This window comes from Muscardinus avellanarius, assembly GCF_963383645.1.
Source record: "Muscardinus avellanarius genome assembly, chromosome: 2".
In the NCBI taxonomy this organism is placed as follows: Eukaryota; Metazoa; Chordata; class Mammalia; order Rodentia; family Gliridae; genus Muscardinus; species Muscardinus avellanarius.
The window spans coordinates 142,424,170-142,436,840 of NC_137787.1; the positions used below are offsets into that span (position 1 = coordinate 142,424,170).

General features: G+C 35.5%; 1 protein-coding gene across 2 annotated transcripts in view; it reads right to left on the reverse strand.

The window, feature by feature from the left end:
• The window catches only part of RB1 (RB transcriptional corepressor 1), a gene marked incomplete at both ends in the record, with an annotated part of 156,910 nt that overhangs the window by 112,866 nt on the left and 31,373 nt on the right, over window positions 1-12,671 (reverse strand). For both annotated transcript variants that reach the window (XM_080689898.1, XM_080689897.1), the window contains 3 exons: window positions 2,932-3,009; window positions 5,694-5,836; window positions 10,019-10,129. In XM_080689898.1, the coding sequence (XP_080546024.1) occupies window positions 2,932-3,009; window positions 5,694-5,836; window positions 10,019-10,129 (332 nt within the window). The remainder of the gene's footprint in view (window positions 1-2,931; window positions 3,010-5,693; window positions 5,837-10,018; window positions 10,130-12,671) is intronic.

The following is a 12,671-nucleotide window of genomic DNA, read 5'->3' on the forward strand; positions in this document are numbered from 1 at the left end:
GGACATATGTATACATATATACATATTTTTGTGTTCAGTTTTGTTGAGTTTATGCATAGTGTAATATATATACACACATATGTGGGGAGGATACTCGGGACTGAACCCAGTGGTGTTCATCCACTGAGCTACAGTCTCAGCCTTTTTACTTTGAAACAGAATCCCACGCTAAATTACTGCACTCTGCCCTTGAATTTGTAATCCTCCTGTCCAGGCCTCCCAAATACTCGGATTACAGGTATAAACTATAGTACCTGGCTTTTATACAATATTTTAAATAGTTTTGTGCATGAAACAAAGTTTCACGATATAGCATTTTCCTTTTGTATTCATATTAGCAACAGTTTCATTTCCAAACTGTAACATCTCAGATTTCAAACTAGAGACCCTCAACATGTATTATAAGTTAATTTCCAAAATTCTCCAAACATCCCACATCCTTCATTTTTAATTTTCTATATATTTATCAATATACAAAAAGTATTTTTTAAAAATATTGTAGCAAGTCTTCTTGATTTTATGTTTCACCAATCTTTTTTCTTTTTTTGCAGTACTGGGGATGGAACCCAGGGGCATTTTACCTCCGGGCTATACCTTTAGCCCTATTTTTTAGTCCTTTAATTTTTGAAATAGGGTCTCACTGAATTGTGAAGTGCCTTGCTAAGTAGCTGGGCTGTCCATGAACTGAGATCCTCCAGTCTCCACTTTCCAAATGCTGGGATTACAAGTGCACGCCACCATGCCCAGCTGCCACCAATCTTTTCTAAACCCTTTGATTACTCTACTTCCTTTTAGTTAAGTAGCATGGGCAAGAGAATTAGCTCAATAATTAACTCAATTAAAGCCAGGCATGGTGCAACAGCATTTGGAAGGCTGAGACAGGAGGATCACAGTTCTCAGAAAGCCTCATATACTTAGGCCCTTTGCAACTCAGTGAGACCCTGTTTCAAAGTTACAAATAAAAAATAGGTCTGGGGGTGTAGTGCAGAGAAAAGATGCCCTGGATTCCATCCCCAGTACTGCAAAAATAAATAAATAAATAAGTAAATAAATAAATAAATAAATAAAACAAAAATAATTAGCACAATTAACATGTTTATATGATTTGGGGGGGTACTGGGGGTGGAACTCAGGGGCTTCTCTACCTCCAGGCTATACTCCCAGACCTATTTTATACTTTATTTGGAAACAGGGTCTCACTGTTGCTGAGAGCCTCACTAAGTAGCTGAGGCTGCCTTTGAACCTGTGCAATCCTACTGTCTCAGCCGCCCAAGCACTGGGATTACAAGCGTGGGCCACCATGCCCGGCATGTTTATATGATTTATTCACAATATTAGACACTTTCTAAACTGTTAGAATCTACAAATCATTTATCAGTTCTGATCCATAATTTAAATTTAATCCATAATCATAACTTAAAACTGTGGCATGCTATCTTCTATGACTTTATTTTCTTTTTGCTAAGGGTAGGGGATGAACTCACGGCCTTGCATATGCTAAGCATGGGCTACAAACCACCTGAGCTACATTCCCCAGCCCCTTTTGACTTTTAAAGCCAAAGTGTTTCAAATCTGAGAGAACTAAAATTACATTCTACAAGGAGTGGTAAGGAGAAACTCAGTTAAATATAAACTTTGTTTGTCTGCATAAGTAGTTAGGCAGAAGAATCATTCATACTTGATTAAATTTAACTATTGTTCCTGTCCTACCTTAAAAAGGCAGCAATTATCAAACATCTATAAAATGGCAGCTACACATAAAATTTAAAGTTTCTCTTAAAATTTCTATTCAAACTAAAATCCTTTCTAAGGAAAAATAAAATTACTGCAAATGTCTAAGCCATTTAGGATTGTGAATAGTTCATTTTTTGGTATCTAAGATGGTAATAATACTGGTATCTAAGTTGGTAATTAGTAATTTTGCTATCTAAGATGGTAATTAATACCTGGTCCCTTCTTACCTCTCCAGTACCATATTTTAGTGTTCTTCTGCCCTCTATCCTAAAGAATTATTTGGAGTTCACTAAACAAGCTATACTATTGCATATCACTGAACCTTTTCATCATAACTCCTGAACATGCCATCTCTCCTAAGTTCTACTTGGTTCAGAAATCACACCACCTCCAAATAATTTTTCAATTATCTTGCCCAGTTTGGATTAGGTAGCCCTCCTCTGAGAAACAGAATCCTGTGCATTCCTGTGTCAGATTCTTAAACTCCTCTAATGTTCTATCTCTTTGCAACTAGCAAGTTCAGGACAGTGACTGGGAGTAAAGTAAGTATCCAGAGTATCTAGCACAATATTTGGCATATATTAAACATTCAACAAATATTTGATGAATTAACTAATTCAAGAACTAGCTGTCAATTCAGGTCACAGAATCAGCAGTCTATATAATTCTGTGCCTTTTGGTCCTGGTGACTGATACTAGGTACTTCTAAATACTTTAACTCAGAGTCCTATTTCATAATTTATCAAAGCAAGCTTTCCTCTACATGGTTCACCTCACCACCTACATTTCTCAGTTGTTCTGTTCATAGTGAAAAGATATTTGTGGTAAAATGTTAAGAAAAATCCAATAAATTAGAATCAAATATGATTTTTTTATATTTAGATCTTTAATGGCATTTAGATATTTAAAAACCTACATTTTTATTTTTGAAAAATTTCAATAGAAATCAATTTATAGTACAAGTCACAAAATGGTATTTATTTATATAATTAAATATATATTCTAAAGGTTTTTTCTGTTACCATACAAAGGTTGATTTTGTAATTCTACTTCACTGGGTTCCCTTCTTTAGGCAAAAGAAATTTTGATACATAGTAAATAGAAATTAAGAAATTTAGACAACTTAAGAAATTTAGATAACTCTCTTCCCTCCCCAAAGTCCTTAAACATACTATTTTTTAATTAAGTTTTCTTTACCTCTGGAAATCCATTAGAAGCTAGAATTCCAAGAGAATTCATAAAAGGTATAAAATTTTTGAAGTAAACGTTTTTCACCTGAAAAAGATGAAATAACAAGATGACCATTAAAATTTAAAACAAAATGAAGTCTAATCCCTGTCACTATTAACAAGAGAATGAAAGTATTAATTCACATTTAATCAATAACATACATTCAACCTAATGATATTTATTTATAATTAGTTCAATTATTTACTTTTAATATGTATGCAATAAGTGAGCCAGGTTCTAGGTCCTAAATAGAGGCTAACTGGGAAACTGTTAATGAAATAGGATTTATTGGAAGAGAAGCCACTAGAACCAACTTTAACATTATACATTTAACAAATTATTTTAAAAAGGGCCAAATGATTTTTAGAAAAGGGCATTAAAAAAATTAAAAACACGACAAAAGTTGCACTGCTACAAAGTAGCAGATCCTGATTTAAAATCTAATCTGTATAACATCAAAGTCACAACTCTCTTCATTTCTTTACACTGCCTCTGATTTTCCCCCCAAAGCATATTTTGGGTCACTTAACATGCTGGTCATTTGATATCTTCTTAGGAAATAGAAAGTCAAGGCTTTTTAAGAATAAAAATTTTAAAAAAATTTCATATACAATATCCAATAATCCATTTCAAGACCAAATAAAAATGGTGGGATTATGCACTATTTCATGCAAAAGTACCCTTCAGTTATCATGAATTTTAAAAACTATATTCAGAGAACCTGTAAATATATTCCTGGCTATTCTATACTTGCAGTATGTCACAGAACTTTAAACAACTTACTTTTCTTTATTTAAGTTCCTTTACCAAACTTAAAATCTATATTTATCAAAGTAATTAGTTCATTTTCTTTTTTTTTTTTTTTTTTGCGGGTCTGGGGATGAAACCCAGGAGCACTTGACCTCCAAGCCACACCCCCTGCCCTATTTTTGTTCTTTATTTTGAAACAGGGTCTCACTAAGTTTCCGAAGGCCTCACTAAGTAGCTGAGGCTGTCTGCAAACTACGATCCTCTGGTTTCAGCCTCCCAAATGCTGGGATTACAAGTGTGCGCCACCACACCCAGCTCTCATTTTCTACATTCTCCCCTTCACAAATAAGATGTGAGAATTAAGTCTCTGAAATACTTATTAGTTTTGTTTTTAATTACCTACCATTTATATTCTAGGTATAAATAAGTGGTTAAACAATTAGTATCAATAACCAAAAGTTAAATACTATAATACTACATTTAGAAAATCCAGTGTCAATTAATTAAAATACTACTAAAGCTTTTAGTTAATTCTTAGTTTTGTTTTCTAATTACCTACTACTTGCCCAGACCTAAATTACCACTTACCTAACTAACACTTATCACTTAACATAAATTAGTTAACTATTAGTTTTGTTTTCTTTTCTGTGTGTTTGGGGGGAATTAGTGGGGATTTAACCCAGGGGCATTCTACCTACATTCTCCTAGCTACACCTCTAGCCCTATTTTTTATTCTTTATTTTGAAACAGGGTCTCAACTAAGTTGTGGAGATCCTAAGTAGCTGAGGCTGGCCACAAACCTGCAATTCTCTTGTCTCAGCCTCCTAGTTTTATTTTCAAATTACCTACCACTTACCTAAAATACTTATAATGTAAGTAGTTGATAAGTTAGCATCAATAACCAAAAGTTACAGCCATGAATGCTACATTTAGATAATCAAATGTCAATTAATTAAAACACCCCTAAAGCTTTTCATTAACTATATTATAATCATCATGATAAACATTCTAAATTCTAAGAAAGAGTTCCAAAAAATGATTTGTTCCTAATCTTTAAAATTAAATTTTATAAGTAGTTAAGAAATTCAGATAATTTACAAACAGGAATATTTTGTGAATAAGCAACAGAACTGGAATAAAAAAAAAGTATTTCAACTATACTTGTCAGCTTATCTGAAAAGGTAATTTATGATTCCAAAAGAGTAAGTTCATATTTTATATAAAGTTGGTATATCTATATACTAATAATATATTTTATATTAACAAGAACCATAGTGCTAAAACCTAGATATCTTGATAAATCCTTTGAGGCCTTCTTAAAGGATTTGGGGAACATAATACCCCTATTTCTTCCCAAAGCTAACAGAGAAATTTCAAAGCTTCAGTATTTCACACTGCTATTTGGTGGAAGTCAATTGTGGACAATGCAACATACTATGAGAGAAATAGCATAGGTAGAAAAAAAGAGGACTAGTACCATATGTCCTAAACGTCAGTATAGATTCAATTAGTAATGAACTATCAATATCTGGAATAACTAATTCCTAGAGAGTGTGTATGTGTGTTCTACATCATCCATTAACATGTGGATTAATATTTAGAAGAATAGTTATAGAAGAGTAGTTATAGAAATTTAATGTTAGTATCATTTATCACTAAAGCAAAACACTAAGGTTTTCTTAGTAGATTATATTTTAAAATAAGGGATACTAGTAGCCTCAGTGGAATCAAAGAAAATATACATTTGAAAACTATGGTCTTAATGATAGACATTTCAGTGATTCCAGAGTGAGGTATCTACTCTTTTTAAAAGCAAAATAACTAAAAAATTGTTTTTTAATATGTTGTTAACTGAAAAAGAGCTGGTACTAATTAAAAAAAAAAATACATGCTCACCACAAAAGAAGTATATATTGTTAGGAAGAACTTACATCTAAATCTACTTTAACTGTTTTAAAGAAACCATGAAGTGAAATTACCTCATCTATATTACATTCATGTTCTTTACAGAGAACTTCAATAATTCTTGTATCATTTTCTAGTTGTTTTGCTATCCGTGCACTCCTGTTCTGACCTCGCCTGGGTGTTCGAGGTGAACCATTAATGGGTATTACAGCTGTTTCTGTAAAAATGGTAAATTAGATGAGAACAATTGCATAATTCATTGTATAAAATAATGAAGTATTCTAAATATAACTAGAAAAGTCAGAAATAATCTTGGTAACATCCTACTACTTTTACTTATTAGGCTTCATTATAAGAATAAGAATCTCATATTATTTATACTATCTATTTTAAGTTATGTACTGATACTAGTTTTAGCCATCCCTATTGTTCTCTGGTTCTAGCCCCAGAACTGTAAAACACCTACAGTCCCTATAAACAGAGAAGACCAGAAAAGAAGCTAGAAAAAAACACTGATAAACTAATTCTAAGTTTATCCTACTCAATCTGCAAGAGGAAAAATGTTTTCTGTCTTAGAGCCTTAAAAATAAGCAAACATTTATGGATAAATTTTTTAAAGTTTCAGAAAATTGTGATGCTTTTTAAAAGAAATTGAGAAGAAAGAGGGACATGCTAAGCTCTACCATGGGATACAGTCAGTAAAAACTAGACTGTAGGTAACTCAACAGGGCTCCAGTCTTGCTTGTTTGATTATTTTGGTGTTGGGGATCAAAGGCAAGGCCTGTGCATGTTAATCACACTGATTATTTAATAAATTATATGAGGAAGAAAGAGACGCAGGAGGAATTTTTTTTATACTGTGGATTGACCATGTCACAAATTCTTTTTTTTTTTTTTTTTTTTTTTGGTGGTACTGCGGATGGAATCCAAAGACTTTCTATCTCCAGGGTATACTCCCAGACCTATTTTTATTTTTTATTAGAAACAGGGTCTCACTAAGTTGCTGAGAGCCTCACTCAGTAGCTGAGGCTGGCTTCGAACCTGTGCGATCCTCCTGTCTCAGCCTCCCAAGTGCTGGGATTACAAGTGTGCACCACCACACCCGGCCGAGTCACACATTTTACCACTAAACTACATCCCCAACCTGCAGGAGGAAATTTTAAAAGCAGATCAACCAGTCACAAAGGGTCTTAATTTACATTCTGATTCCATCAACCTGTAAGAAAACTTATACTTATGAAGGAATTTAAAATATAAGCACTTACCAGACATTCAACAACATAAGAAGCCATTATTAACTGGTTTTTAGAAGTGATGATGGTACTGGCATTATGCTTTTTAAACCCTCTATGTTTTACAAATATACACTGAAATAATGAGACTGAAATAGTATATAAAGCTATCCTATCCTTCAAATGTCACAGCTGGAGGAACTGGGCAAGAAGACTGCTACAGATTGGCTCAAAGTCACCTGTTGAAGACAGGTGGTAAGTATGTGGAAACACACACTGCTGTCTACCTTTGTATTCACCTGAAACTCCTCACAGCAAAAGAAACTAAAAATTTACCACTCTTAGTTCAATATCTTTCCTAGTTTCTCTTTAATATAGCACTTTAGAGAACTAAATATAGATTTAATTATCCAAAAGAAAAAATGTCAACCTAAAGTAATATAATTAACTTATTAAAATTATAACATTAAAAATGAGAGAAACAACAATTTTTTAAAAAATTGGGAAAATTTAAAATGTATTTGTTACATAATTTTAAAAAATTCCCCCTCTGTTTTGAATATGGTTTCTCCTAAATGAAGTTTTCTGCCTCCTGTACCAAACCATCATCAACAAATTTTTTAAATCCTACTCTAAGGTCGGGCGTGGTGGCGCACACTTGTAATCCCCGCAATTGGGAGGCGGAGACAGGAGGATCGCGCAGGTTCAAAGCCAGCCGTGCTGGCTTAAGAGACCCTCTCTCCAAATAAAAAAATATATAAAATAGGTCTGGGAGTGTAGCCTGGAGGTAGAAGGGTTTCCAGGAACCCCAGGACAACCAAAAATAAAAAATAAATAAATAAATAAATAAATTCTACTCTAGAATTTTTCCATTAAGTTGTTGTTCACAAAGATTAAGCTTCAGTCTTTTGGCAACTTCAATAAAATTTTGAGACTCCAAGTTTTGATCTATCATCTATTTTATTTTTAATGTGGTACTGGGGATTGAACCCAGGGGCTATACCCCCACCCTTATTTTTTATTCTTTATCTTGAAACAGGGTCTCACTAAGTGGCAGAGGGCCTAAGTAGCTGAGGCTGGAGGAAAACCTGCTATCCTCCTGTCTCAGCCTTCCAACTACTGGGATTACAAGCATGTGTCACCATGTCTAGTGTTATCTATTATTTTAAATATTATAATTAATACTTTCTTCATTTTAGGAGCAAGGAATCATTCCAGCCTTAGTTTAGTTTATATTTTTCTATAGTCTAATAGGTGATTTTTTTTGTTGTTGTTTTTTTTGTTGTTGTTGTTTTTTGGGTTTTTTTGGTGGCACTGGGGTGGAACCCAGAGGCTTTTCTACCTCCAGGCTATACTCCCAGACCTATTTTATACTTTATTTGGAAACAGGGTCTCACTAAGTTGCTGAGAGCCTTACTAAGTAGCTGAAGCTGGCTTCAAACCTGTGTGATCCTCCTGTCTCACCCTCCCAAGCACGGGGATTACAAGCGTGCGCAACCACGTCCGTCTTAATAGGTGATTTTGAAATCCTACTTTTGGGGCTTCTAAGGAAACAATTCTATTCTAAGGGAAAGACTCATTTTTGCTTAATGCGTTTTAGTCATATCAGCAATAGATATTTCTATTTAAATATCTGTGCCATCACCCACTGAAACATTATCAATTACAGTTCTTCAAAAAATCAGTCATATAGCTATTATAACATCCAATACTAATAAAAATTTTAGTTAAGCTACTCCTGTAGAAAGGTCCTCTCTTTCCCATGGAGTTTCATTCATATCTTTGTCTTTCCTCTTGCTCATCTTTACTGGGAATACCCTTTCCCAACTTCTTCACTGGAATGCTTTCCCTCAGTCTTATTCTTCAACACTTTTTTTTTTTTTTTTTTGGTGGTACTGGGGATGGAACCCTTCTACATCTAGGCTACACTCCCAGACATATTTTATATATTTTTTTATTTGGAAACAGGGTATCTTAAGCCAGAGAGACTGGCTTCAAACTTGCGCGATCCTCCTGTCTTCGCCTTCCAAGCGCGGGGATTACAAGCGTGCGCCAACACGCCTGGCTTCAACATTCATTTATAAAATCATCTCTTTTATATGGTACTCTTTGGCTTTCCAGAGCTGGACAATTTTTCATATATCCTGAATTCCCATAACATTTTCTTATTTTGACCCAGACAACTTTCTATCATATTTTCTGATACTTGTTTAACATTTCTTATCCTTCCTTCTGTAATTTATACTATTTGGGGGTTGCTATAGTTTGGATTTGGAATGTCCTCCAAAGGTTCATGTGTCAAAAGCTTGATTCCTAACTTGATACAACTAAGAAGTGGAAGAAACTTCAATAAGTGGAGCCCAGTAGGATCTGTTATGATATACATATAGATTGTCCCCTAAAAGAGCTCATGCACTGATGGTTAGTTGATATAGTTAAATCATGAGGGCTATGAACTCATCAGTAGATAAATCCACTATATTGGATTTATCAGGTGGTACCCAAGGCAGCGGGACATGGCTAGAGGAGATGGGTTCCTGGGGGCCTTATGGATTGTGCGGTGTCTCTGAAGCCCTTGCTCGCACTCTTTTGCTCTTGGCCTCTGTGGTGTGAGAGCAGAACATCTGTGCATGCTTGCCCTTGCTCTCTCTGCTTCCTACCACCATTCTCTGAGCTCTGCCAATGTAACTTGGTGTGGTATAAACTAAACCCCTGAAAGATCCAGAACTACAAATAAATCTTCCTTCCTCTAAATGGTGGTGGTCAGGTATTTTGGATTACAAAAGTGAGGATGCTCACCGAAACAGGACCCCAGTTCTGTCCTTATGTCTTTCCTCCCGCCACCAAAGATGAATGATTTTATTCCATCAAGCACTTTTTGCATGGTATGCTGTTTTGCTACAGGCCCAAAGCAACAGGGCCTTCCAGATCTTGGACTAGAACCTCCAAAACTATGAGCTAAAATAAACCTTCTCTCTACATAAGTTTCTTATGTGTAAGTATCTTGAGTATTGTAAAAGAAAGCAAACTACTACAACAGCAAAGCCCATGTCTGATTTTCTTTATTTTTTTCTCTCAGTTTAGAACCATACTTAGACCTTCTAGGCATTCAACAAATAACTGTTGAAGACAAAGTGGAAGGGACATAAATCATATAAAATACTTACTATATGGTTCTTTGAGCAGTGCAGGAGGTGAGAGTTTGATAAAATAGTCAAGCACACACAACATTAGTTGAAATGAGATCACTAGATCATCTTCCATTTGCAATACTTCTCCTGAAAATTAAAAAAGTTCCTATTTTTAGGGAAAGTTAAATTGATATCTTTAAGTCAGAAAAAACAGTAAGCATAGATATGTCCATATAGTTATTTGTGTGATAATTACTAGTGGCATAATACATTTTTTATTTTTTACAAAAAGTCAGGTTTAAAATATATAAACAGGTTCCGGGAAGATGGCGACCGAGAAAAGTGGGGCTTAAGAGCCCCGCTAACAACAAATCTCCATTACCACAAAATCAGCGCCTTTCATAGCCAGAAAACACCATCACCAGTGAAACAAAAAATCACCAGGCTCCAGAGAGAAAGCGGACTGAGAACAGAGCCACAGAGGAGATAACTGGCCTCACGCCCGAGGACGCGATAGACGCGGCAGCAGCGCCATACTACCGGCGGCACCGGCGAATTCACGGGAAGGCTACAGCAAGCCGAGGTGAGCCACTGCGGAACAGCCAGGCGGGATTTCTCCGCGCAGAGAGCATCTAAAGCTCCCAGTGGCTGAGCTCAGCACACGCTGCAGGGATTCAGAGTGGAAATCAAAACCAAGAAGAAAAACACCAGCCTCACAGCTGAGGGCGTAGCAGCGGCGCCATATTGCCACCGGCGGCAGCAGCACCGAATTCAGCAAGGCCAGTACAGCTACATCTGCGTACTCAAGAACAGTGAGTCAAATTGCGGGACACAGAGGAGAAATCCCAGTACTGTACTCCCTGGGACTTGACCCAGTGGGGGAGTGGCAGTGGCAGAGATATCACACCATAGGAGAACGTGCAACCTGGCACCCCCCACAGTCTAAAGCAGCCTCTATTGACTCTCTGGGTCGGAGACTCTGTGATAAAACCCAGTAAAGGAGTAGTGGGGTATGAGATACTACTGACTCGAGATCCAGAACACCTTAAGTGAAGTCATAGTGACCCAAGGGAAGAACCCAGAGAAGGCACAAACTTCCAAAATCATGGGAAAGAGGAATAACACTGGAGCAATGAATGCCCACAACCCCACAACATCAGAACCCGATAAAACAGAAAATCAGAGATTTCTACAAGATCAAATCAGGAAAATAACTGTAGAAATAATAGAGGTGCTTTGAAAAGAACTCAAGAGAGAGCCAAAAAGAGATAAAGGATGCAATTAATGAAGTAAAGGCCTCAATTCAAAGCACAAACAACCGATTAGAACACATGGAGAACAGAATCTCGCTCTTAGAAGATGAGCAAACCAAAAATAAACGCATAGTTTCTAATCTAGAAAAAAATATCCAACAGCAGGAATCTGACATTGAAGAAATATGGGCCCATCTTAAGAGAGCTAACCTAAGAATAATTGGAATAGAGGAGGGAAAAGAAAGTGAAACCAAAGGGATCAACAATCTCTTCAAGGAAGTAATAGCAGAAAATTTTTCAGACATAGAGCAAGAGTTCGATACACAGGTCCAGGAAACTTATAGAACTCCCTTTAGACAGGATCGGAGAAGAGGATCCCCACGCCACATAATTGTCAAAATGACCAATGTGGAAGCCAAGCAGAGAATCTTAAAGGCAACAAAAACAAAGGGCCAAGTGACATTCAGAGGCAAACCAATTAGAATCACTCCAGACTTCCCAAACCAAGTCATGAGAGCCAGAAGGGCTTGGAGTAACATATTCCAAACTCTGAAAGAAAACAACTTCCAGCCAAAAATTTCCTACCCAGCAAAACTTTCTATCAAATTAGATGGAGAAATAAGAAGCTTCCATGACAAACAGAAACTGAAGGAATTTATGTCTTCAAAACCAGCACTAGAGAAAATACTCAAAGAGATTAACTACAAAGAAGAAATAGGTAACACACTCCAGAACTAGAGAAACAAGATTTTCCATCCAACAGACAACTAAGATTGGTTATCTGTGGAGATTCATTATTTATGTTAGTCTTTTACCTATCTCTAAATGGTATTGTTTGCCTTTATTGTTGTTAATTTCTAGGATTTCTAGTTGGAATATTAATATACCTTCAGAGATAGCATTTGGAAATATTTTATCCCATTCTATTAGTAACTGTTAACTCTGTTTACATTGTCTTTGGATATACAATATGTTTTTTATTTTTTAGGGAGTTTGTATACTCCTCTGTTGCCTGTGCCATTGAAATCATAACCAAGAAATCACTGCCAATTTCAATGTTGTGAGGTTTAATGACCCAGATTTTCTCCTAAAAGTTTATAGTCTTAAGATTTATATTTAGATCTATTATCTATTTTGAGTTAATATTTGTATATGGGATTAGGTAAGGGTCCAATTTTATTCTTTTCCATGTAATTATTATTTTTTAACATTATTTAGTAAATGTTCGTGGAAACCTTGTCAAAAATAACTTGACAATATAGGGAAGAATTTAGCTCTAGGCTTTCATTTAACTCCAATGGTTTATATATCTGCCTTTAGAATAGTACTACACTGTTTCAATTATTGTAGCTTTATATGGTTTGAAATCAGAAAATATATATCTTCTAGCTTTGCTCTTTTTCAAGATCGTTTTGGGTACCTAGACTCCATATTCC